At 42.8% G+C, this 25,205-nt stretch overlaps 1 protein-coding gene across 1 annotated transcript in view; it reads right to left on the reverse strand.

Moving 5' to 3' along the window:
- The window catches only part of cpsf1 (cleavage and polyadenylation specific factor 1), a 136,325-nt gene that overhangs the window by 29,842 nt on the left and 81,278 nt on the right, over window positions 1-25,205 (reverse strand). Inside the window, exons 18-27 of the mRNA XM_073055126.1 lie at window positions 24,260-24,370; window positions 22,736-22,877; window positions 22,160-22,338; window positions 19,273-19,409; window positions 17,707-17,884; window positions 15,252-15,458; window positions 11,697-11,786; window positions 9,474-9,623; window positions 6,532-6,684; window positions 1,392-1,508 (exon numbers count right to left, since the gene is read on the reverse strand). Of these exons, the coding sequence (XP_072911227.1) occupies window positions 1,392-1,508; window positions 6,532-6,684; window positions 9,474-9,623; window positions 11,697-11,786; window positions 15,252-15,458; window positions 17,707-17,884; window positions 19,273-19,409; window positions 22,160-22,338; window positions 22,736-22,877; window positions 24,260-24,370 (1,464 nt within the window). The remainder of the gene's footprint in view (window positions 1-1,391; window positions 1,509-6,531; window positions 6,685-9,473; window positions 9,624-11,696; window positions 11,787-15,251; window positions 15,459-17,706; window positions 17,885-19,272; window positions 19,410-22,159; window positions 22,339-22,735; window positions 22,878-24,259; window positions 24,371-25,205) is intronic.

A 25,205-nucleotide genomic window follows, 5' to 3' on the forward strand; every position in this document is an offset into this window, starting at 1 on the left:
TGACACCAACAGAATCAACAAACTCATTCATAAGGCCAGAGACGTTGTGGGGGTGGAACTGGACTCTCTGACGGTGGTGTCTGAAAAGAGGATGCTGTCCAAGTTGCATGCCATTTTGGACAATGACTCCCATCCACTCCATAATGTACTGGTTAGGCACAGGAGTACATTCAACCAGACTCATTCCACCGAGATGCAACACTGAGCGTCATAGGAAGTCATTCCTACCTGTGGCCATCAAACTTTACAACTCCTCCCTCGGAGTGTCAGACACCCTGTGCCAATAGACTGGTCCTGGACTTATTTCCACTGGGCATGATTAACTTATTATTATTTAACTATTTATGGTTTTATATTGCTATATTTCTTCACTATTCTTGGTTGGTGCGACTGTAACGAAACCCAATTTCCCTCGGGATCAATGAAGTATGTCCGTCTGTCTGTGACAGCATTCTGTTCTCCTTGTGCACAAGTGTTCTGCATCCAGTTATTTTATTTTATTATCAGCGATGACAGGACTTACAAAGTAGATTTCTTTCCTGCTTTAGCATCATTTAACAAACAGCCAACCACCAACTGTTTAATTCCCCCACATTCCCACTAACTCCACTCTGCACATACCCAGACACTAGGGATAATTTACAGCGGCCAATTAACCCACCAACCCACACGTCTTGGGGATGTGGATGTGGGAGGAAACCAGAGGAGATGTCAATGTACCCACCCAGGGAGAACACGCAAACTCCATGCAGACAGCAGCCAAGATAAGGATCCAACATGGGTCTCTGTTCAGGTAAGGCTGTGGTTCTACAAACAGCTGCACTGTGCTGCCCCAAGATAAGAAAATGGCGAATAATTTCTTCTCCTGTCATTATTTGGTGACTGATTGCTCTCTAGAACCTACCACATAGAAAGTTTGAAGACCTCTGCTTGAGTATCGGGCAACCTTCTTGAATTGAAATTATGAGAGGCATAGGCAGTCAGAATTTTTCCCCCAGGGTAAAAATGTCAAGTACTGGAGGATATACATTTTAGATGAGATGAATGAAGTTTCAAAGAGATATGCAAAGTAAATTTTTAATTTAAAACAGAACATTAGGTGTTTGGAATGGGCTGCCAGGAGTGGTGGAAGAAGCAGACACAGAAGTAGTAAATAAGAGGTTGATAGAGTGACACGTCAACAGGCACAGCATGGAGGGACATGGATCATGTGAAGGCAGAAGGGATTTAGTTTAATTTGGCATTGCATTTGGCACAAGATAGTGTGTCAAACGGTCTGTTCCTGCATTGTACAGTTCAATGTTTTACTTGAATTTAGTAAGGTGGAACACATTCCCAAATTCCTTGACTTATAATGAAGCAAACAGGACTAGATTTTTTAAGCGTTTTACCTTAGTTTCTACATGATAAGATACGTAGTGTGCTGTGCAACGTAGAGGAATCTTCCGAACAGGCCACGGTGCATCGTACGACAAGTAGGTTGGCAACACGCTGATTCGGAGATCGCCCTACAGCAGAGGGAAATACTGTAAATATGAAAAGGCAAGTGGGAGGGAAATGCCCTCAAATTCATGCTTTTAAAAAGAAACCTCCCGACTGTAGTGTCTGCTAGGCCACTCCTCCATGGACTCTGTCTACACTTCATACTCAGTAATGCAACCCACATAATCAAAGATCTCAACCACCCTGGACACTCTCTTCCCTCTTCCATCAAACAGAAAACACAAAGGCATGAAATCACACGGCTATGGGAAAGAGAGCTCAATCTTATTATTCCTATTGAGAATTGGGATAGAATTCTTCAATTAGTTAATACATCATCTATATGTGCCAAACATTCATTAATACAATTTAAGGTTGTACATAAGGCCCATATGTCCAAGGATAAATTAGCTCATTTTTATTCTTATATAAACCCTATTTGTGACAGATGTCAATTAGAAATCGCGTCTTTAACTCATATGTTCTGGTCATGTCCGCTTTTAGAAAAATATTGGAAAGATATTTTTGATATTATCTCGGCGGTACTGAACATCGATTTACAACCCCATCCTATTACCGCAATTTTTGGTTTACCGATGATGGACTCACTCCATTTATCTCCTTCCACCTGTCGAATGATTGCTTTTCTCACTTTGATGGCTAGAAGATCTATTTTGTTGAATTGGAAGGAAATTAATCCTCCCACGGTATTTCATTGGCTTTCTCAAACTATGTTATGTCTAAATTTAGAAAAAATTAGAAGTGCTGTATTTGATACTTCTATTAAATTTGAAAAGATATGGAGACCATTTATTCAATATTTTCATATGATGTAATGGCCCTGTGCCAAGCTTATTGGTTTTTTCAGCTTTAATCGTATTTATGTTGAAAGGATCGGAGTTGACGACATTGATGTTTATGTATGCTTGTGAGATACTATAAACAGCCCTTTTTTTTTTCTCTTTTTTTTAGTTTTTTTTCTTTCTTTGCTTCTTTTTTTTTCCTTAGATATTAGATTAGTAGGGTAGTTAACTTTTCATATATATTTTTTTTTTCTTTTTTTTATATATTATGAAATATCTAGATTTACCTTGTTCATATATATACTGTATGGTTCATGTTTTGGGAAAACTTATTTATACTGTATTCATTGCTTATGTATTCCTTCATGTGTAATGGGAATTTGTATGTTTGTAATCCCTTTATTAATATTTTAATTGTATTTTGTTCATAATATTTTTAATACTAATAAAAAGATTGAAAAAGAAAGAAAGAAATCACATGGCTTAAAGCAACTTCTTGCCTTGGGGTGACATAGGATCAGAAAATGTAGAATCCCTGTGGGTACAGTTAAGAAACTGATGGGAATTATATAGAAGCCTCTGAATAGTAGCCAGGATATGGATATAAATTACAATGGGAGATAGAAAAGGCATGTAATAATGGCAATGTTACTATTGTAATGGAGGATTTCAATATGTAGCTAGATTAGGAAAATCAGATTGGTGCTAGATCCAAGAGAAGAAATCCAAAATGCCTACAAGATGACTTTATAGAGCAGCTTGTAGTTGAGCCAACTAGGGGAAAGGCAATTCTAGATTGTGCAATGAATCAGATTTGATTAGGGTGCTCAATAGGAAGCTTAAGGTAAAGGAGCCTTGAGAAGTAGCTTTCAACATATACATATTCTCAGTTCTAATCAACAAACTCCAAAACACAGGTCTCTGTACCACCTTCTACATCTGGGTCCTTGATTTCCCCACCAGGAGACCATAGTCTGTGTGGATCTCCTGCTCACTGACAATCAACACTAACACACCTCAAGTACACTGAAGTAGTGTACATGCTTAGCCCACACCTCTACTCTCTCAACACCCACGACCGTCTGGCTAGGCAGAGTTCAAACACCATCTTTAAATTCGCCAATGACACAACTATTGTTTGCAGAATTCCAGATGGTGATAAGGTGGTGTGCAGGAACAAGGTAGATCAGCTGGTTGAATGGTGTCGTAGCAACAACCTGGTGCTCGACATCAGTAAGACGAAGATTGTGGACTTCAGGAAGAGGAAGTTGAGGGAATACACACCAGTCCTCATCAAGGGACCAGAAGTGGAAAGGGTGTCAACATCTCCAACGATCTATCCTAACCTGATGCAATTACAAAGGCGGCACGACAGCAGCTATATTTCATTAGGAGTTTGAAGGGATTTGGTACGTCACCAAAGACACTCACAACTTTCTATCGTGGAGAGCATTCTAACTGGTTCATCACTGCCTGGTATGGAGGGGCCACTGGACAGACTGCAAAAAGCAGCAGAAGTTGTGAACACTGCCAGCTCCATCATGGACACTAGCCCCACCAGCATCCAAGACATCTTCAAAAGGAAATGCTTCAGAAAAGCAGCTTCCATCATTAAGGATCCCCATCACCCATGCCCTCTTCTTATAGTTACCAGCAAGGAGGTGCTACAGGAGCCTGAAGACACACCCTCAACATTTTAGGAACAGTTTCCTCCCCTCTACCCCCAGAAGGGGACACTAGCAGGGATGATGGCAGAACAGTAATGGCTAGAGTTTCTTGAGGCAATTTGGAAGGTGTAGAATAGGTACATCCCAAAGACGAAGTAGTATCCTAAAGACCACTGTGGTTGACGAGAGAAGTCAAAGACAGCATAAAGGCAAAAGAGAGCATATAATATGGCAAAAATTAATGGTAAGTTAGAGGATTGGGAAGCTTTTAAAAACCATCAGAAAGCAACTGAAAAAAAAAACACAAGGAGGGAAAAGATGAAACATGAAGGTAAACTAGCCAATAATATTAAAGGTGGAAACCAAAGGTTTTTTTCAGGTATAAAGAATAAAAGAGAGGCGAGAGTGGCTATTTGACTGCTGGAAAATGAAGCTGAAGACCTAGTAATGGGGATCAAAGAAAAGGCAGGCAAAATCAGTCTTCACTATGGAAGGCACTAGCAGTATTCCAGAAATTTGAGTGTCGGGGGACTGAAATGAGTGAAGTTGCTATTACTAAGGAGAAGGCGCTTGGGAAACTAAAAGGTCTGAAGGTAGATGTATCACCTTGGGTGCCACCCCAGGGTTCTGAAGGAGATAGCTGAAGAGATTCTGGAGGCATTAGTAATGATCTTTCAAGAATCACTAGATCCTGGAATGGTTGCAGAGGACTGGAAAATTGCAAATGTCACTCAACCCATTAAGAAGAGAGGGAGGCAAAAGGCAGAAAATTAAAGGCCAGTTCGCCTGACCTCGGTGGTTGGGAAGATGTTGGAGTCGATTGTTAAGGATGTGGTTTCATGGTACTTGGAGGAACATGATAAAATAAGCCAAAGCCAGTATGGTTTCCTTACGGGAAAATCTTGCTCGCTGAATCTGTTGGCATTCTTTGAGGAAATAACAGGCAGGATAGACAAAGGAGAGTCAGTGGATGTTGTTTATTGGGTTTTTCAAAGGGTCACTGACAAAGTGCCACACATGAGACTGCTTAAATAGATACCAAGGCATTACAGGAAAGATACTAGCATAGGTACAAGATTGGCTGACTGACAGAAGACAAAGAGTGGGAACAAAGTGGCCCTTTTCTGGATGGCTGCTGGTGACTAGCAGTGTTCCACAGGTGTTTCACCTCTTTCCAGTCGCTTTATTACTTGCACCTTATTTTCAATCGCGACTATGATTACTTTCGTGAACAGAAACACTGCGGATTCAGAGCTGCGCCGCTAGGTCCTAATGTCCACCGCACGGAGACAGGTTAAGTAAAGTTTAGGCCGGGGTTCCGCTGGGTCCTAAAGACCACCGCACTGATACATGTTAAATAAGGGACTTGAGCATCCGCAAATTTTGGTATCTGCGGGGGGTCCTGGAACTAATCCCCCGTGGATAAGGAGGGCCGACTGTATGTCAATGATTTGGATAGCGGAACGAAGAACTTTGTTGCCATGTTTGACGATGTATGGGGATAGCTAGCGGGGTAAATAGTGTTTATGGAAGCAGGGAGTCTGCAGAAGGACAGATTGGGAGAATAGACAGAGTGTAGGAAAGTGTATTCACTTTGGGAGAAAGAATGAAGGTGTGGATTATTTTCTAAATGAGGAGAAAATTCAAAAATCAGAGGTGCAAAGGGACTTGGGAGTCCTTGTGTAGGAATCCCTACATGTTAATTCTGACAACTCCCTTTACTTTCCTCCAATCACCTTAAAATTATGCTTCCTCATAATATCTATTTCCATCCTTGGAAAAAGTCTCTGGCTACTGCTTGAAGTACATCTCTTATCATCTTGTACACATCTCATTCTCCTCTTCAACATGAAGAGCCCTAGCTTACTCACCCTATTCTCATGAGACGTACTCTCTAATCCAGGCAGCATCCTGGTAGATCTCCTCTGCACCCTCTCTAAACCTTCCACATCCTTCCTATACTGAGGTGACCAGAACTGAACACATTACACCAAGTGTAACCTAACCATGGCTTAACAGAGCTGCAACATTACCTCGAGGCTCTTGATTCAATACCCAGACTAACGAAGGCCAAAAGAAGCCTTCCGAACCACGTTATCAACTTGGACAGCAACTTAGAGGAATCTATGGATGGGGATCCTAAGATCCCTCTGCTCCTCCACAATGGTTAGAATCCTGTCGTTAATTCTATATTCTGCCTCCAAATTTGACCCTCCAAGTGAATCACTTCACATTTTTCTGGGTTGAACTCCATGTGCCACTTCTCAGCTCTGCATCCTGTCAACGTCCCATTGTAACTTAAACACCCTTCTACACTATCCACAACTCCCATCAACTTTTCTGTTATCTGACAGCTTATTAATTTGCCCTTTCACTTCCTCAACCGGATGATTTATAAAAATCGAAGAACATTACCTTCTAACTTTTGGGTCAAAAAGGAAAAGTAAAGAGCTTCCCTTTAAAACACAATTCGTCTCTATTGACTGATTTCCACGAGAGAGTCTGAGCTCCTCAACAAGAACCAAAGTTGCTCTGTCAATCAGTCTCATGACGTGCTAACGTGCATCTCTCCTCCATACCTGCTTGTTGAAGTACAAGAAGCCTTTCGGACAGTTGACATTGTGAAAGGGCGCAAAGGATTCAATCGGTCCATCCACCGTCATGGGGTGCAAGCGCAGGGCTCCTCGTGACGTCATGAACAGCCAGTGCGGGGATGGGCCACAGATGAATACCTAGGAACAGGGCAGAGGGCACGTCAGCCATGCATTGAAAGCAATGTTTGCAGTACATTCCTTCTATCATATAACAGTGTGATGGATCTCTGAACAACACAAGAACGAGCTGAATGTCTCATACCACTTCTGGTGTTTCCTTGTTGAAGTTTCAGTACTCAGACACCTACAATAGTGATAAAATCAAAAATACACATCCCTTGCTGCAACTTCAACTTCTTCCCTTTCAAAGCCACTGCCCACCCATGTGAACATATCCAGCAAATCTTCCTTTCATCTCAGCATCCACAGTATTTTATTGACAGGACTCTTCTTACTGCCATCAGAGAAAATTACAAGGACATTGCTAGGACTTGAGGACCTGAGTTACAGGGAAAGGTTGACTACATTAGGACTTTATTCCCTGGAGCTTAGGATAATGAGAGGAGATTTAATAGAGGGGTCGAGAAAGTTAAATTCAAGCAGGCTCTTCCCACTGAGTTTGGGTAAGATTAGAACTAGAGATCATAGGGTAAGGATGAAAGGGGGAACTTCTTCACTCGAAGTGTGGTGTGAATTGGAGCAAGCTTCCAGCAGAAGTGGTGGATGCAGATTCGATTTCAACACAACACAAGTACATGGATAGGAGGGGCACGTAGGGCTATGTCCAGGAGAAGATCAATAGGACGAGGCAGAATAATAATTCTAACGGACTAGATGGGCTAAAGGGCCTGTTTCTGCATCATAGTGCTCTACAACTATCTGGGAGGAGATATAGGAGCCTGAAGACCCATACTCAATGATTTAGGAACAACTTTTTTCCCTCTGCTATCAGATTTCTGAACAGTCCATAAACATTATCTCAAGACACCTCTTTTGCACTATTTATTTTTTGTAACATAGTAATTTTTGTAATACTTTACATTGTATTGCTTCCACTAAGTGACAAATTTTACAACATGTCAAGGATAATGAATATGATTCTATCAGGACAATACAAGTACCGGGAAAGATTGCAAAAATCTTAAAATAACACGCTGGCCACTCAGGCAAAGATGAGGAAAATACGCTTTCACCCAGATGGTGGGGATTCTTTGCATTTCTCCTAACAAGGCTAGTCAACAACAATTAGCAAACTTCTGGGTATTAAAGGGGGTTAATGCCAAGGTAACAGATTCGCCATGACCTTAACTAAAGGGGAGCACATCATAGAGTCCGAGTCATACAGTAAGGAAATGGGCCTTTTGTCCCAACAGGCCCAAGATTAATTCCTAAACTGGTCCTGTATCCCTCCAAACCTTTCCGATCCATGTACCTGTCTAAGTATCTTTTAAATGTTGTTAATGTACTTGCCTCAATTACTTCCTCTGGTAGTTCATTCCACATACATACCACCCCCTATGGAAAAAGTTGCTCCTCAGGTTCCTGTTAAACCTTCCTCCCTCCCTCTTCTGCCCTCTAGTTCTCGATTCCCCAACTCTGGGAAAAAAAATGACTCCCTCATGATTTTACACATATTTATAAGATCATCTCTCAGGTTCGTAGTTCCAATGAAAAAGTCCTGACCTGCTTGACCTCTCTCTATGATTCAGACCCTCAAATCCTGTCTGCACACTTTCCTGCAGCGAGCTGAATGGCCTACTCCTGCTCCTGTTCATAATATTCTTCTACAGATAGAGAACCAAGACCCTCGGGACTTGCGATTCAACACTGAACTGCATATTGGACACGAGTAGATAAAGGCTCTCGACCCAAAACATCAACTGTTTATTCCATTCCATCGATGCCGTCTGATGCTGAGTTCCTCCAGCATTTATTTGTGTATTGCTCACAGGTTCAAGTCATTATTATTAGTGAGGGTGGATGGGGTGTCCAGAGAGGGGGTAGCACCTCTGGTGAAAGGGCTTTCCATGTCCAATCTGGGGCAGCTCACTCACCTTTGGTCCCCACTGGACACTCAGCTCTTACCTGTGGCTCCATTGAGCTGTTTGCACATGACAGCGGCCACACCCTGATACACCACTTCAACAGGCTGGCTAAACCAGATCAGGGTAGCTGGTAGCCTGATACCCCAGTAAGGGAGGGACATCACTATCTGAGCACATGAAGTCAGCTCAGATGGACTGTGCGGATGAGATCGAACGGCCAGGAAGGTGGCTCTGCAACGCTCCGTGGAGAGCAAAGGGCACGACAAGGCACAGAAGTAGTGATGGTTACCCAAGGAAGACCCCAGTTTGTGACAGCTATTTGTACCACTGGACCCGAATTTCCGAGGTCGAGAGAATGGAACGATGGCTTTTCTACTTTCAAACTGCTGCTGCATGGGTTTCCTATCATCATCAGGTACAATGGACAACCACCAAAGTCATTATTTAAAAATTTAGCCAAGTTCTCAAAATTAAGATTTAGCAGCCCTGCATTTATATGGTGGCCACAGGATATTACAGTCAACCTAGGCACACTGTGGTGACATAGCAGCACTGGGCAGATAAAGCAACATCACTCGCAGAAAGATCCTACACAAAATCTGCTAGAGGAGCTCAGTGGGTCATGTAACATCTGTGGGGGGAAAGAAATTGCCAGACTGATGCAGGGTTTCGACTGGAGATGTTGACAATTTCTTTCCCCCAAGAGGTGCTGCTCGACATGCAAAGTTCTTCCACCAGAACATTTGTTTCTGAGGCACACGCTTCTCAGATAGAACAGGAGACTGTACGACTATGACTTGTAATTTATGCACTATATTATTCCAGCGTTACATTTCTGCTCAAAAAATGGATACTTCTACAATATGCCTACACATCCCTTACCCCCGAGTATCCAGATATATCTTCAAAATAGCGGAAGCGAGCAACCCTTGCTTTTGGGACTATCAGCTCCTCGCCCGTGGCAGACTCAACCTTCTTCTCCTTCTTGGACTGTTTGAGCTTCTTCTCCCTGAAGTTGATATTGTGCGGCACCTGGGAAGGAATCGATTCATCATTTCACTAGCAGAAAAGAAGTGGCTTATTAAAACTGCCTAACAATTTCAAAGCATGCACGGAGGTTCTAACTCATCATTATTATGTGCCATGTCAGAAGATGTTGGCGATTATGGTCTTACAACTGTTGACCATAATTATTCTTGGGTCGCGTCTTTACATTACGGATGACTAGAAGCCATTATCAATACTTTTCAGAGACCGTCTGTCTGGCATTGGTGGTCACGTAACCAGGACATGTGATATGCACCTGCTTCTCATACCACCATCCACCACCTCCTCCCATGGCTTAGTGTAATGCCAATTAGGGTGGGGGGCTAAGCACATCCTACCCCTTGCCCAAAGATGACCAGCAGACTAGCGGAGGGAAGGAAGCACCTTGCACCTCCTTTGGCAGAGACGTAGCTCCACCCCATTCTAACTACATGAATGAAATTCAGAATGATGTAAGAGACAAAATCAATGAGGTTGCTCAATACTGAAATAGCCACTCGGATGTAAGGGCTTCTGTATGAGAAAAGACAATGAATTTCTGCAACACATACAAACTTCTAGAGTAGCTCAGCAATTCAGGTAGAATCCTCTCCGAGGCTTTACAGAGGCTGCAGGAGAGGTTAACCAGGACGCTGCCTCGATTAGGGGGCACATGAGGTTGGGCAAACTTGGGTTGTTTTCTTCGGAGTGGCAGAAGCTGAGGGGAGATCTAATTGAGGTTTAAGATTATGCGAGACATAAATAGGTAGAGCAGACAAATAATATCTTTTTCCCAGGGTTGAAATGTCTAACACCAGAGGACATGCATTTAAGGTGAGAGGGGGTAATTTAAAGAGATGTTAGAGGCAAGTTTTTTTTTTATGTAGGGTGGTGGGTGCCTGGAATGCACTGCCTGGGGTGGGGACGGTGGTAGAGGCAGATACACCGGAGACTGTTAAGAGAAATTTAAGTATGCACATGAATGTGAGGAAAATGGAAAGATATGGATATTGTGTAGTCAGAAGAGATTAGTTTATTTGATAATTTATTTGGTTCACCACAATGTTTCTTTCTTTCTTTCTTTTTGTATTTGCACAGTTTATTGTCTTTTGCACCCTGGTTGAACGTCCATGTTGATGCAGTCATTCGTTGATTCTATTGTGGTGATTATTCTATTATGGATTTACTGAGTATTGTCAGAAGAAAACGTATCTCAGAGGGACATGTATGTACTTTGATAATACATTTATTTTCAACTTTGAACATTGGGCCTGTGCTGTATTGTTCAATGTTCGATCAAGACTGCATCTTCTGATAAAGGATCTCAGACTGAAATGTCGCCTGTTTAAACTCCATAGATCCTGCCTGACCTGCCAAGTTCCTCCAACATTTTGTGTGTGTTATTCAAGATTTTCAGTATCTGCAGAATTTCTTGTGTATATAAAATGCAGTATTATAATATATAATTATACTTATAATATGCAGAGTCTTTCTATCCAAAAATACTACAGGATGAGTTTTTTTTTTAATGTTGCTACTTCTGTACATATGACAAAATATCTCTGCACTGCAAGGTCAAGGACAAACCAGTTAACTAGGTTAATTAATTAATTAACATTGATTTTAAATGCTCCCAATGGCATGCATCTCAACCAACCTCTGACAAATCCAGCTCCTGGCCTTCACATGTGGCTCATCAGCTGTAGTTGGCAGCTTATCTAGAAGGAAAGTTCTAATCTCAACTCTCCACTGCCTTGCAGTCATACTTCCTCATGGGGAAGGCTCCGGGAGTAAACCCGGAGCTGCGGCACCACAGCTGCCAAACGGCATCAGGTTCTGCCATTCCACTGGATTCATCAGCCGCGTGGAGAGGGGAGCGTGCTGCACGGGCGATAGCTTGCTCACTATATCGTACTGCCCTAGCTTGCATATATGTAGACAACTAGGACACAACATCTATGGTTGACCCCAAACAACGGAGAGCCTCACATGTCTCATTATCTAAAATGGTTCATTTTATGGAGCCAGTGATATGGATGAGAGCCTTGAACTCACCGTTTCCACAGTGGTGTTACGTACCTTTTTAAATCGGACTTTCAAGTTGTTCTGGCTTTGCTGTGCATCATAGGGAAAAGCCTCATAGATCAGAAGCTCCTGTTCCACATGAACCTGCAACAGACAAGTTGCAAAGACAGTTACTTCTGTTCCCAGAGCTGGCACTTATGCAGCAATACAGCAGGCAGCCTAATGGTGTACAGTGTCAGCAATACCACGGTCAGGGTTCAGTTTCCGCTGCTGCTTGTAAGAAGTTTGTACGTTCTCCTCGTGACCGCATGGGTCTCCTCCCATATTCAACAGGCTTAGCAAAGCTGGTGCCAAACACACCCATGGTTGTGTTGGATCATTGACACATTTCGTTGACGCATTTCACTGTATGTTTCAAGCTTTCGACGTACATGTGACAAAGCTAATCTTCAAACTGCTTTATGCAGGGATATATATGGTGACAGATATGTACTTTAATAATAAATTTACTCTGAACTTTGAGATGGGGACACACATCTGCAGTATTTGTTAAACTATCATCAGCTTTATTTTGTGATCTAGCCACTCTTCTCTCACCTGAAGCCTAACAGCTTGCAGCAAAACTTGTCCTGTGGGGAGGAAAGAGGGTGAGAACAAAGCCAAGGGAAACTGAGGCGATGCATTCAAGTGTTTTGCAAACAACAGTCGAGGGGAGCCACAGTTCAGAAAGAAAGACAACATTTTGGAGATACCTGTACAGAAAATCTCATCATCAGAGCAAAGACAATGGAAACAGAGGAACTAGGACAATGAAATAGAGTCCTTACCAGAGGTAGAGTGGGACTAAGAGCAATTGAGATAATCTGGTAAAGTCCACTAATTCAAAGTCATATCCAAGTTGGAGGACACTGAACTCAGGAGCCTGCAATGTGCTCAGATGGAAGCTGAGGTGCTTTTACTCAGTTACATAGGGCTTCATTATACTCAAGGAGTGGAAGCCAGGGAGACACAAGTCAGAGTGAAGCAGGACATTAAAGTGGTGAGCGACTGGAAGCTAAGGCTCACACCTGCAGACGAAACACAGGATCCGCTCAAAGCAGTGGTCCAATCTGCATTTGGTTTCCCCAATGTAGAGAGGACCACAAGTAATATTTCCCCCCCTGTAAATGCCTGCATGAAAATGAATTTCAAGGTAGTATATGGTAACATGTACATGCTTTGATAATATATTTTCTTTGAACTTTGAGCAACAAATATACTGCATTAAATTGGGAAAAGCACAAGTGAATCATTGTTTTGTATGGAAACAGTGTTCGGGTCTCTTGAAGGCAAGTGGTGAAAGGAAGGTGTTGTATCTCCAGTTGCTTCTCTACATCCTCTCATTCGGTCTCATCCTAACAGAGATTCCATATATTCTCCCCATTCCTGCCAACTCTCTCGGCGATCTAAAATTCTCTCTTTTATGGTTGCTGACAAAATGTCCAAAAGCTGCTTCCCTTCCATAGATTTGTTTCCAGTGTTGGCCGCCCTGCTATAGGAAAGATGTTATTAAAGTGAAAAAAGTATACAAAAGATTCATAAGGACATTGTCAGGAACTGAAGGACTTGGGTATAGGGAGAAGCTGGGCAGGGTAGGACTTCATTCCTTGGATCGTAGGAGACTGAGATGTGATCTTATAGAGCTGTATAAAATCACGATGGGTATAGATGGAGCAAATACAGAGGGCTTTGCAGGGGAGAAGCATTAGACTGATATTAATCGTAGGAGCCTCAGGACCCACACCACCAGGTTCAGGAAGTTACCATCCCTCAACCATCAGGCTCCTGAAGCAGAGAGGATAACTTCACTTACACCAACCATGACTGTTCCCACAACCTATGGACTCACTTTCAAGAACACTTCATCTCATGCTCTTGATAGTGTTACGAACCCCGTAACTGGGTCACTTACCAGCAAAGATAGGGAGGTCCATTGAAGTCTGATGGTACTATTTTTAACAGTATTTATTAGTAAAAATACACAAAAATAATATCAATGCAAACATACAGATAACATACGTCGTCAATACTAAATCTAAAAGTGCGGGTATAATAATAATCAATAAGAAATAAGCTCTATCGTTGTCTAGGGGATAATGTGTTGTCCGATGGAAATATAAAAGTCACTCAGTTCATTCAGGCTGCAGCCTTTGGTTGGAGAGAGAGAGATTTTTGAGAAACTTGCCGGCTTTTCCTTTTATGATTTCGATCCTTCGGGAGTCCCATTGGGGTGGCCGTTCACTTGTGGCCTCCCCTTTAGCTAAAGCCGTTCTTCTGTGGTGAGGCCGCCAATTCCAGGCAAAGGGAAAGGACGCACACGAGCCCCCCACCAGCTGTCGCTATTAAACGCTGTCACGGGATTTCTAGCGTTTCTCCTGGTGCGTCTAAAGGGGTGTTCCCCAGACCCTCTTTTACCCTTACTCACGGGGTCTCAGATGTCAATCAGGTTGGGATGATGCAATCCCTCAACCAGCCCACTCTGGTCGTCCCCTGAGGGCTTGAATGAATAGTACAGTACTCAATACACAATTCCGTCTCCAAGAGACAACGGCTTTGTCTCGCTGAGGCCAGGACACATTCCAAAACCTTGAGGATTCTCTCTCATTTCCTGGGTCCCAGAACTGAATTAATAGCGATCTTGCGATTCTCAAAAAGGAGGGGGCTACTTTGTACCCTTCGGCCCCTCAGAGTTGTGGCACATTCGTAACAATAGTTATTTATTTACATTATTATTTTATTTCTTTGTACTTACTGTGAATGAGTCTCAGGGTAGTATATAGTGACAGACACATACTTTGATAGTAAACATCAACACAATATCGTGGGCCAAAACAACATCTTTTCCCCTGGGTTGGGGTATCAAGAACTAGAGGGCATAGGTTTAAAGTAAGAGGGGAAATACTTAATATGAACACATAGAAAATGGAGCATATATGGAAAGAGCTGCCAGAGGAAGTGGCTTAGGCAGGTAATAGTGACAAAACTCAAGAGGCACTTGGACAGGTAGACAGGTAGAAAAGGTTTGGAAGGTAATGGGCTGCCAATTACTGGCAAATGCGACTAACTTGGAAGGGGCATCTTGCTTGGCATGTTTCCGCACAGTGTCATTTTATGAACTAAGATGCTGACTGACCAGTTGCGAAGTCCAGCAGAAGTTCAGATTTCCAGCAGCTGCAGATTTGTTGACTTTCATCCACAGTCCTGAGGTAGGGAATTACCACAATTTCCAAGATTTTAAAATTTTTTTGAGATAAACCATGCAACAGGCCCTACTGGTCCAACAAGCTGCACTGCCCAGAAACCCACCTATTTAACTCTAGTCTAATCACAGGACAACATACAATGACCAATTAACCTACTAACCAGTATATCTTTGGACTGAGGGAGGAAACCGGAGAACCTAGAGGAAACACACGCGCTCACAGGAAGGAATGTACAAACCTCCTACATGAGCATTGGAATTGAACTCCAAACTCCGTCATCCCCAAGCAGTTACAGCATTGTGTTAACTGCTGTGCTACCGTGGCACCCCAAATACACTGGATGTACATTCACCACGCCAGTGCTTACCAGAAGGAAAGGCCTGGTCTGGCGATTACCGAGCCCAACCAACAGGACCTCTCTCACTGCTGGCATCTCAGTAAGGCGGGCAAACTCCTCTTTCTTGACCTCTCCCTGGGTAACGTGCTGTCCGGAGGAGCTGTCCACCAACACGCGCTGACCCACTGGAAAATTCTTCACCAGGAACACCAGGCGCCAGTCAGGCAGCTGGTAGATCTACACAGAAGCAAAGGTAGAGTTCAATCATGGCTGCTGGTTCTGGTCCCCTAACAAGGAACAAACTTGGTCATTTTGAAGATCAGCGTGGTCATTTATGCATGGAGCCAAAAGAAATGGGGGAGATCTTAAATGGATTTTTTGCATCTATTGAACAGAGGCAAAACAACAGTGAGGTCATGGATAGTATACAATTCACAGAAGAGGAGATGCTTGTTGTCAAGGCAGATTAGGATGGATAAATCCCCAGGGCCTGACATGGTGCTCCCTTGGACCCTGCATGTTTCAATGTACATGAGATAAATAAATGAATCTGAAAAGTTAAGAGAGGGGCAGGTCCACCTTCTAATATTGTAGTCAATGGTTTGTTGCTGCACAGAGCCATTACTATCCCACTCATACAGTTCTGTAATACAGTTACAGGCCCTTCAGCCCAACTCATCCATGTTAGCCAAGCTGCCTATCCGAGGCCTTGGCTGACAGTTGCAGCAGGCACACAGAAATCTTGAGGTTTATAAAAACATGAGGGATGTAGGTAAGGTGAATAGCCACAGACTTCTCCTCAGGGTAGGCAAATCCAAAATGAGAGAGCATATATTTGGAGTGAAAGGCGGAAAAGTTTAAAAGAGACCTGAGGGGCAACTTAATCCATCCAGAGGATAGTGCATATATCAAATGTCTGCCAGCGAAAATGGTTGAGGCTGGTACAGTTACAACGTTTAAAACTCATTTGGACAGGTACATGGATAGGAAAGGTTTTAAAGGACCATGAGCAAAATGGGAATTGATCAGTTAGGCATCTTCGACAAGTAGGGCTGAGGGGTTCACTTTCCATGCAATATTTCTATCTCTGGTCAGAGTCTATAGTGATTGAATAAAACAGAGAAGGTCACAAGGTGGAGAGTGATTCCAAGAATGAAAGTGTTAACATATGAGGAGTGTTGGAAGGCTCTGGGCCTCGCTGGGGGGGGGGTGGGGGGGGTGGGGGGAGAAGACGCGAGATCTCATTGAAATCTATCAAATATTGAAAGGCCTAGGTACAATGGTTTTGAAGAGGATGTTTCCTGTGGTGGGTTGTCTAGGACCAGAGGCACAGTCTCAGAATACAGGATGTCCATTTAGAACAGAGTGGAGGAGGAATTTCTTTACCCAGAGGGCAGTGAACCTGTGGAATTCATTGCTACAGACAGCTGTGGAGGCCAAGTCATTGGGTATATTTATAGTAGAGGTTGATAGGTTCTTGATTAGTGAAAGCATCACAGGTTTTGACAAAAAAAGCAGGAGAATGGAATTGAGGGGGATAATAAATCAACCTTGACGGAATGACGAAGTAGACGCTATGGGCTGTAGGCCCTAATTATTCTATGTCTTATAGAAATAGCTTACAGAAAGCTAAGTTACTGCAAACATAATAATTCCATTGATACATTCACTACAAAAGAGATTTTACAGTGAAGCAGAACACGAGCTGACCTGATAGAGGTGTCCAACACCTGACAGAGTGGACAGCCAGAGCCTTTTCCCCCCAGGGTGAATATGGCAAATAGGAGAGGGCATAATTTTAAGGAAATTGAAGGCAAATACAGGGAATGCTGGAGGTAGGTTTTTTCTTAACACAGAACGGTGGGTACATGGAATGCACTGCCAGGGATGATGCTGAGGCAGATACATTAGGGACATTTAGATAGGCAGATGGATGAAGGAAAAATGAAGGACTATGTCGAAGGAAAGGGTTAGATTGATCTTAGAGGAGATTGCAAGGTCAGCACAAAATTGTGGGCTGAAGGGATTGTACTATGCTGTGCTGTTCTATATTTTATGTTCTCTAGAACCAAAGTTAGCAATCAACGCACAGTACCCTAACTAACGGGGGTGGCCCCAAGCCCTGTTGAAGGAGGAGGGGTAGCAACCACATCTCATAAAATCCCAGCACTACAAAAACTCCAAAGACCTCATCACTGGGAGAGGAAGGATCTTTGCTGAATTACACCTTTAATCTCTTGCCCAGTACTGAGGATTCCTGCGAGCTGCTGTCGGTCGCATATGCCCCAGTAGGAGCAATGAGCTTAAGATGATGACAACACAGAGTAAACTGATAGGGAGGCTTTGCTGGCCCAGCCTCTGATTGGTGGCAAGCATGGGTGGGAGATTCCCCAGCACGGTTCTTACAACACACACAGTGTGGCCAGACAAAGGATTCCCTCTCCCTATTGCCCCTCCGCTCACCCATCACAGGACCCATTCTCACCTCCATGACGCCGTTCTCCCTCACCAGCATGCACCAGTTGGTGGGCTCTATTTTGAAGTGCGAAGGCTCCTTCTCAGCCATCGGCACGGAGGTACGGCTTGGCTCCTCTTTGGGAGGGCTGAAGAGTGCCGACCCTGACTCTCCGTACAGCATCTCTTCCTCATCATCCACGGTGGTGCTGTTAGGGGTGGGGGGGGGTGAGGAGGAGCAAGTGAAAGCAACACATCAGTGAGGCAACAAAACTCTTGGAGGTCACAGACAAGGAAACTATTCGGCAAGTGTTAACCACGATGGAATGGCAGAGCCTAATTCTGCTCCAATGTCTTATGGACCAACATAGTCAGAGGATGTGGAGAGGGTGCCATACTTCCGGAGCCAACACTGCATGCCAACCCATACATCTCTGTAATGTGGGAGGAAACCAGACTGCCCAGAGGAAACCCACTTGGTGATGGGGAGAACATACAAACTCTTTACATACAGCAATGGGAACTGAAACCTGATCTTACAGCTGGTGATATAATAGCATTATGCTACCGTGCCGCCTCTATACCCTGTATGACCATGGAGTGATATGGAATTAATGCAGGCAACTGGGATTAGCACAGATAGGTGTGAGTCAGCACAGATGGGCTGAAGGGCCTGTTTAACAGACAAGTATTGTAGCTTTGCTATTTTATACTGGGGAGCAAGGGAGATAGCCATGAGCAGAGAAATGTATTTGCTCTTTCCAGTACCAAAGTCTCAATGTGAATCGAAATCCAGGTTTAGGAATAATTGTTACCTTTCAATCATCAGAGTCCTGAACCAGCATGGATAACTTCACTCACAACTCTGTACTGATTCTACAACCTACAGACTCACTTTCAAGGATTCTACAACTCATGTTCTCAGTATTATCTATTAATTAATAATAATTATTATCATTAGTTTATTTTATTTGCACATTTTGTCCTCTTTTCCACACTGGTTGTTCGTCAGTCCATGGTTATGTACAGATTTTCATAAATTCTGCTATATTTCATTAATTTCCTACAAATGCCTGCAAGAAAATGAATCTCAAGGTAATATATGGTGACATACAGGTACTTTAATAATAAATTGACACTGAACCTCTCTATTCCAGGCACCCTCTCTTCCGATGAGACGACCATAACTGAACTTTAGTAACCATGTGACTAAATTTGAGAGGGTGCAGCAATGATTGACAAAGATATTCAAAATTCAAAGTTCCATGCTCAATGTAAATTTATTATCTAAGTACCTATATGACACCATATAATACCTTCAGATTTGCTAAAGGTTATGCTAGCGTGCAGTTCTGGTCACCACACTACAGGAATGATAGGTGATGGGAGTTGTCAGAGCAAGAACATAAATACTTATAGTAAACCAATGGATGACTATTGGAGACAGATCTAGAAACAGGAATAGTAGGGTCGACAGCGTATACACTGTTAATATTCTTGTACGCCCCTCAAAATTTAACAAGAACAACCATAAACACTGTTTAAAATCCTACTGAACGCAAGGTATTGAACACAAGGGAGGATTCAATGTCCTTACCTGATGTTGGTGATCATGGTTTCCATCTCTGACAGGCTCCCTTTCACCATGTCTTCCTTTATAGTGGAGGCTCGGCTTTCTGTGGTGAACATTCCACTGACATCCCGATAGGCACAAAGCGCTATCACCTTCGACAACTAGAAAGGCAGAATTTGAAAATGCAGTTATGGTATTTATTCCAGTACTTGCACAGTAAGGCATAGAACCGGGATAGCACAATGCCATGGTATCATCGTGGTTAGCACGACAGGACATCGGAGTTCGTTCAATTCCGGCATCCTCCGTAAGCAAGTTTGGTATGTTCCTCCCACAATCCAAAGCTGCACAGGTTAGTAGGTTAAATAGTCAATGTAAATTGTCCTGTGATCAGGCTTGGGTTAAATTGCTGGGTTGTTGGGCGGAAGGGCCTGTTCCACTCTGTACCTCTAAACAAAATAAAAATTTTCTGCAGGAAGTTTTTTTATCCAGCTATCTAGCTAACCTGCAACCCAAGTGAAAATACAATAATGGCAATTATTTAAGTACCTGCACAGTAGAGCACAGAATCAGGATATCGCTAGGTCACGGTATTGTAACTGTTAGCAAGGCACTATTACAGCTTGGGGCATCAGAGTTTTCTGTAAACAAGTTTGTATGTCCCTTCCTGTGTGTTTCCTCTGAATGCTCCAGTTTCCTCCCACAGTCCAAAGACATACCATTAGCAGGTTAATTGGTGATTGTAAATTATCCTGTGATCAGGCTAGGGTTAAATCGATGGGTTACCGGGAAATGTGGCTGAGTGAGCTAGGACTGGTCCACACCATATCTCTAAACAGAAGACCATAGAAACACTAACTTCACTGTTCCCTCAATGCAAGAAAAGGCCCATTGGAGCATAAACTGTACACAGGCCTGTTACGGCACAAAATGGGGTTATTCATGCCATTCCCAGTTCCATCCCCTTTCTCCAAGCACCTGTCCAATTCATTTCAAGTTCTCTTTGAATGTTTCCATCATCCCTACAAGCAAGTAGTTCCAGGTCAGTAAAATAAACATCTCCCACTGTCCAAAAGCCCCTCTGCAGAATCTTAAACATGTCCTCCTTTTAAAAAAAATATTTAGAGATACAACAGGCCCTTCCAGACCAATGAGCTGCTGCTACCCAATTACACCCATGGGACCAATTAACCTACTAATCCAAGCTGTTATGCATCCAGATCAAATGTTTTTTAATCCTGTTCAGCTCTCGGTCTTCTTCCACTGGTCTCTTAAGCTGAAATAATTTCCCTCAAAGATAATTTGCAGATCAGCATTTTTGAGCTATGCTCCTAAACTGTAGAATTCGGTACCTAAAACTATATGGGATGCAACTTTAAGCACCAGCTCAAAACCTATTTATTTAACCTTGCTTTTAAAAGACAAAGATGTCAGTTACTTCCATGTTTATTTTTATTATTATATATTTTCATGTTTGCTCTTTATTCCAATGTAAAGCACTTCAAACTACATCATTGAATAAATAAGTTAATATTATTATTTATTCTATGGTACATCGATAAAAACTGTGGAGAACTTGGAGAGAATAAAATTAGGAGTCACACTGAATTAATGCGAATAGGTGGTGGAGAGTCAGTACAGACTCAGTGGGCCAAATGGGGGAGCAGCTTCAGTCCTACGTCCACTATATTGATATAGTGATCCACAAAGACACGACATCAGTCTATTTTGTCAGAGTTTGAGGAGATTTGCTATGTCACCGTGTTTAGCTGATTTAAGTACCAAGCCAGATTAAAAGATTAAGATGTTGAGACCAAGGGAGCTTCAGGACCAGGTTCACTGGCCTCAGCGCTGATCTGCTTCCATGCTGTGGACTCATTTTCGCAGACTCTGCGGTTCATGGTCTGTGTATTATTTGTTTACTTTTTTTAATTGTTTCACCATTCGTTTTTTTCGCATATTGAGTGCTTGGCAGTCTTTTTTTGAATCAGTCTTTGCTGTGTAGGGATTTCTTTTGTGAACTCTATTGTGTTTACTTGTTTTGTGTCTGCTTGCAAGAAGATAAATCTTCAGGTTGCATAAGGTACACATATTCTAATAATAAACGTACTTTCAACTCTGGAAAATTTCAATAGGCGTATGGTGGAGAACATTCTCATTTGTTGCACGAACTCTTGGTAAGAAGGCTCTAATGGATAGGATCACGAGGCTGCAGAGTCAGCCGCATCATGGGCGCAATCCTTCCCACCATCGAGGACCTCTTCAAGATGTGGTGTTTCAAGGCGGGGGAATCTAACATTAAGGACCCTCACCATCCCAGGCCATCCGCTTTTCTCATTACTACCATCAGGAAGGAGGTACAGAAGCCTGAAGACCCATACTCAACAATTCAGAAATAGCTTCTTCCCCTCTCCCATCAGACTTCTGAATTGTCCGTGAACACGACCTGGTTATTCCCTTTATTTTGCACTATTTATTTATTTTGTAATTTATAATTATTTTACATCTTTGCACGAAACTGCTGCCACTGAACAAATTTCAGGTCACAGGTCAATGATAAAAAAAAACCTTGATTCTGCTTCTTCAAGGACCCTCTTAATTGCTGCATTACTCTCTGAATATCTCATTATTCCTGTTTTTATTTGCACTTACCTTGGTTTTTTTTGTACAATTTTGTAATTTAAAGTAATTTTGTTTTGCACAGTATTGCTAACACAAAACAACAAATTTCATGTCGTACAAGTCGGAAACAGTCAAACTTATTCTGATCTGTTTCCAACTGTAAGTTTGCTAATGTTAGCGAGAGCACCCTCGTTTCCTCAAGTTGTGATCGGAAAATCCTTCAGGCACGATGCTTTGCACATGACCAGGGAATTTGCTCCTTAGCCTCGTGTTATGCTGGAATGCTTACCATATGTATCTGTGGTTTCTGCATGGTCAGTCTGTGGGTGTTTCCTCCATACGTGTCGCGCTTCAGAACAAACATGGTGACCTGGCCTTCCCCACTCATGATCACCACGTAGGGATCACACACTGCGCAGTGCATTATTGGCGAGCCCAGATCCACAGGAATGAAGTGCAGCTGGTTCACTGACAGGAAAGGAAGAGTTATTCAGAAGCAGCAAACACTGGAATTGAACAGAGGGCAGTACAGCACAGGAACAGGCCTTTCAGATAACACTGTCTGTGCCAACCATGATGCCAAACTAAATCTGTTTGCCTTCAATCCATATCCCTCCGTTCTCTGCACATTCATGTGCCTGTCCAAATGCCTCTTAAACATCACTTTGTATCTGCTTCCACCGGCTCACCAGGCAGCATGTTCCCTGTACCCCAATGCAGACTGTCGGTACAATAGGTTGTTTTTTTAAAAGATTTCAGTGTGACTGGAACTAAGAACGTAAACAGATTGAATCTGTGGTAAGACAAGCCAATACGAGGACTGGGTGTATCTATTGGGCTGCATCTACTGGGTGTAATTACTTACCGCCCTCCAATAACCGGATTCCCAATGGCGAAACCTGCACAATGTATTTATTGTCTCCGATGTTGCCTGCAAAAATGGTGGGACCTTGAGTGGCAAAACCACTGGCATCCAGCTCCATGATCTCCTGGCCCGTCTGCAGGATCTGCCATTAGGAGAGACAAACAGACAGACCAGCTAGTGTTAGATAGATATGAACGGATGTGGAGAGAACGCTTCCTCTAGTGAGTGAGTCTAGGACGAAAGGGAACGCTTCAGAATACAGTGATGCCCCTTTACAAGAGATGAGGAATTTCTTCAGCCAGAGTGTGGTGAACCTGTGCAAATTCATTGCCACAGACAGCCAGAGAGGCCAAGTCAATGCGTGTATTTAAAGTGAAGGTTGATGGGTTCTTGATTAGTAAGACAAAGGTTATGGGAAGGCAGGAGAATAGGGTTGAGAGGGAAACTATAGCAGTCATGAATTGAATTGACTTTGTTTCTTACATCCTTCACATACATGAGGAGTAAAATACTTTATGTTACGTCTCCATCTAAATGTGCCATGTGCAATCATAGTAATTTACAATTTATAATAAATAGAACAGTCAATGTAGTATAGAGTACATTCAAATCAGCGTGAGTTCATCAGTCTGATGGCCTGCTGGAAGAAGCTGTCCCAGAGCCTGCTGGTCCTGGCTTTTATGCTGCGGTACCGTTTCCCAGATGGTAGCAGCTGGAATAGATTGTGGTTGGGATGACTTGGGTCCCCAATGATCTATGGGACCTTGTTACACACCTGTCCTTGTAAATGTCCCGAACATGAGAAGTTCACAACTACAGATGTGCTGGGCTGTCCGCACCACTCTCTGCAGAGTCCTGCGATTGAGGGAGGTACAGTTCCCAAACCAGCCAGTGATGCAGCCAGTCAGGATGCTCTCAATCGTGCCCCTGTAGAAAGTTCTTAAGATTTGGGGGCCCATACCAAACTTTCTCAACCATCTGAGGTGAAAGAGGCGATGTGCCTTTTCCACCACACAGCTGGTCTGTATAAACCACGTGAGGTCCTCGGTGATGTAGATGCCAAGGAACTTGAAGCTGTTTACCCTCTCAACTCCAGATCCATTGATGTCAATATGGGTTAGCCCCTCTCCATTCATCGAATAATAGAGCAGACACAATGGGCAGAATGTCCTAATTTTCTCCTTTGTCCTATGGTCTTACACATGACCTTACCAATTCTCGGAGTGTGCTGTACACAAATTAGTAATGATGTTTCCTGCTTTATAACATTGATAACACTTAAAAATAACTCAATTAACTTAAAATATTATGGGTCAAACTGATTCTGTGAAATATACTACACACAAAAAAAACAGATACTTGGTTCCTAAGGAATAATAAAGCACGTCAGCTGCTAGAACTGAATGCAAAGCATCTTTTATAGATTATTCATGGAAATCCAAATGTATCAGAAATTAAATGTTATTCTTCTATCACTCCAAGAGAGGAAGGTACAATGGTGATTATTCAGAAAGCACTGCCTACCATTGTTGAGTCCTCACGACTTAAAATGAGGAAACCATGTTTCTTCACGTCTTCCTCTGGGGTGACATCTTTAGATTCCTTCTCTGCCTTCTCTCCATCTCCTGATTGATCCTAAGCAAAGAATACCAAGATGGGGATCAAGAAATGAAATGCTCAGACAGAAACAACAAGTTTCATATAAAGTACGATCCTTCTGACTAACAATTACCCAACCAATAATTGAACAGGTTAACATAGAACAGTAAAGCACAGGGAAGGCCCTTTGGCCCACTATCTCTATGCTGACCACAATTCCAAATAGAACTAATCTCATCTACCTGCACATGGTCTATATCCCTCTATTCCCTGCCTGTTAAAGAGTTGCTATTAAGATTCAAGATTGGTTAACGTCATTTCTAGTACACAAGTGTTAAGCAAAACAAAACTGTTACTCCTACCCAGTCCAGCACAAAAAAAGATAAAGAACATAATAATAAAACACAATAAATATAAATAATAAAACAGTTTATATGCACAGATTGATTGTATGTCCATGAAGTGAGACTAGGCACAAGAGTGTCTGTACACAAGGTGACTGTGACAGGAAATGATAAAATAGTGGAGTTTGGGTGTGTGGAGGGGTGGGTTAGCGTTGATCAGCCTTGGGGAAAGTAACTGTTTTTGAGCCTGGTGGTCCTGGCATGGATGCTACGTAGCCTCCTCCCTGACAGAAGTGGGACAAACAGTCCTTGAGCAGGGTAGATGAGATCCTTCGTGATGTTACTTGCCCTTTTCAGCACCTTTCTGTTTACATGCCGGTAATGCATTGGGCAGTTTTGACTATCTATTGTAAAGCATTGTAGGAGGATTATTTGAATGAAAATATCCAGTTTGTACTGTATTTGTCAACGTGGAGAGGATAGCAAGTTTCTCAATCTGGTGGGAGCAAAGGTGGTTGGGATGGTAA

The sequence above is a fragment of the Hemitrygon akajei genome, chromosome 8 (assembly GCF_048418815.1).
Source record: "Hemitrygon akajei chromosome 8, sHemAka1.3, whole genome shotgun sequence".
NCBI classification, from domain to species: domain Eukaryota; kingdom Metazoa; phylum Chordata; class Chondrichthyes; order Myliobatiformes; family Dasyatidae; genus Hemitrygon; species Hemitrygon akajei.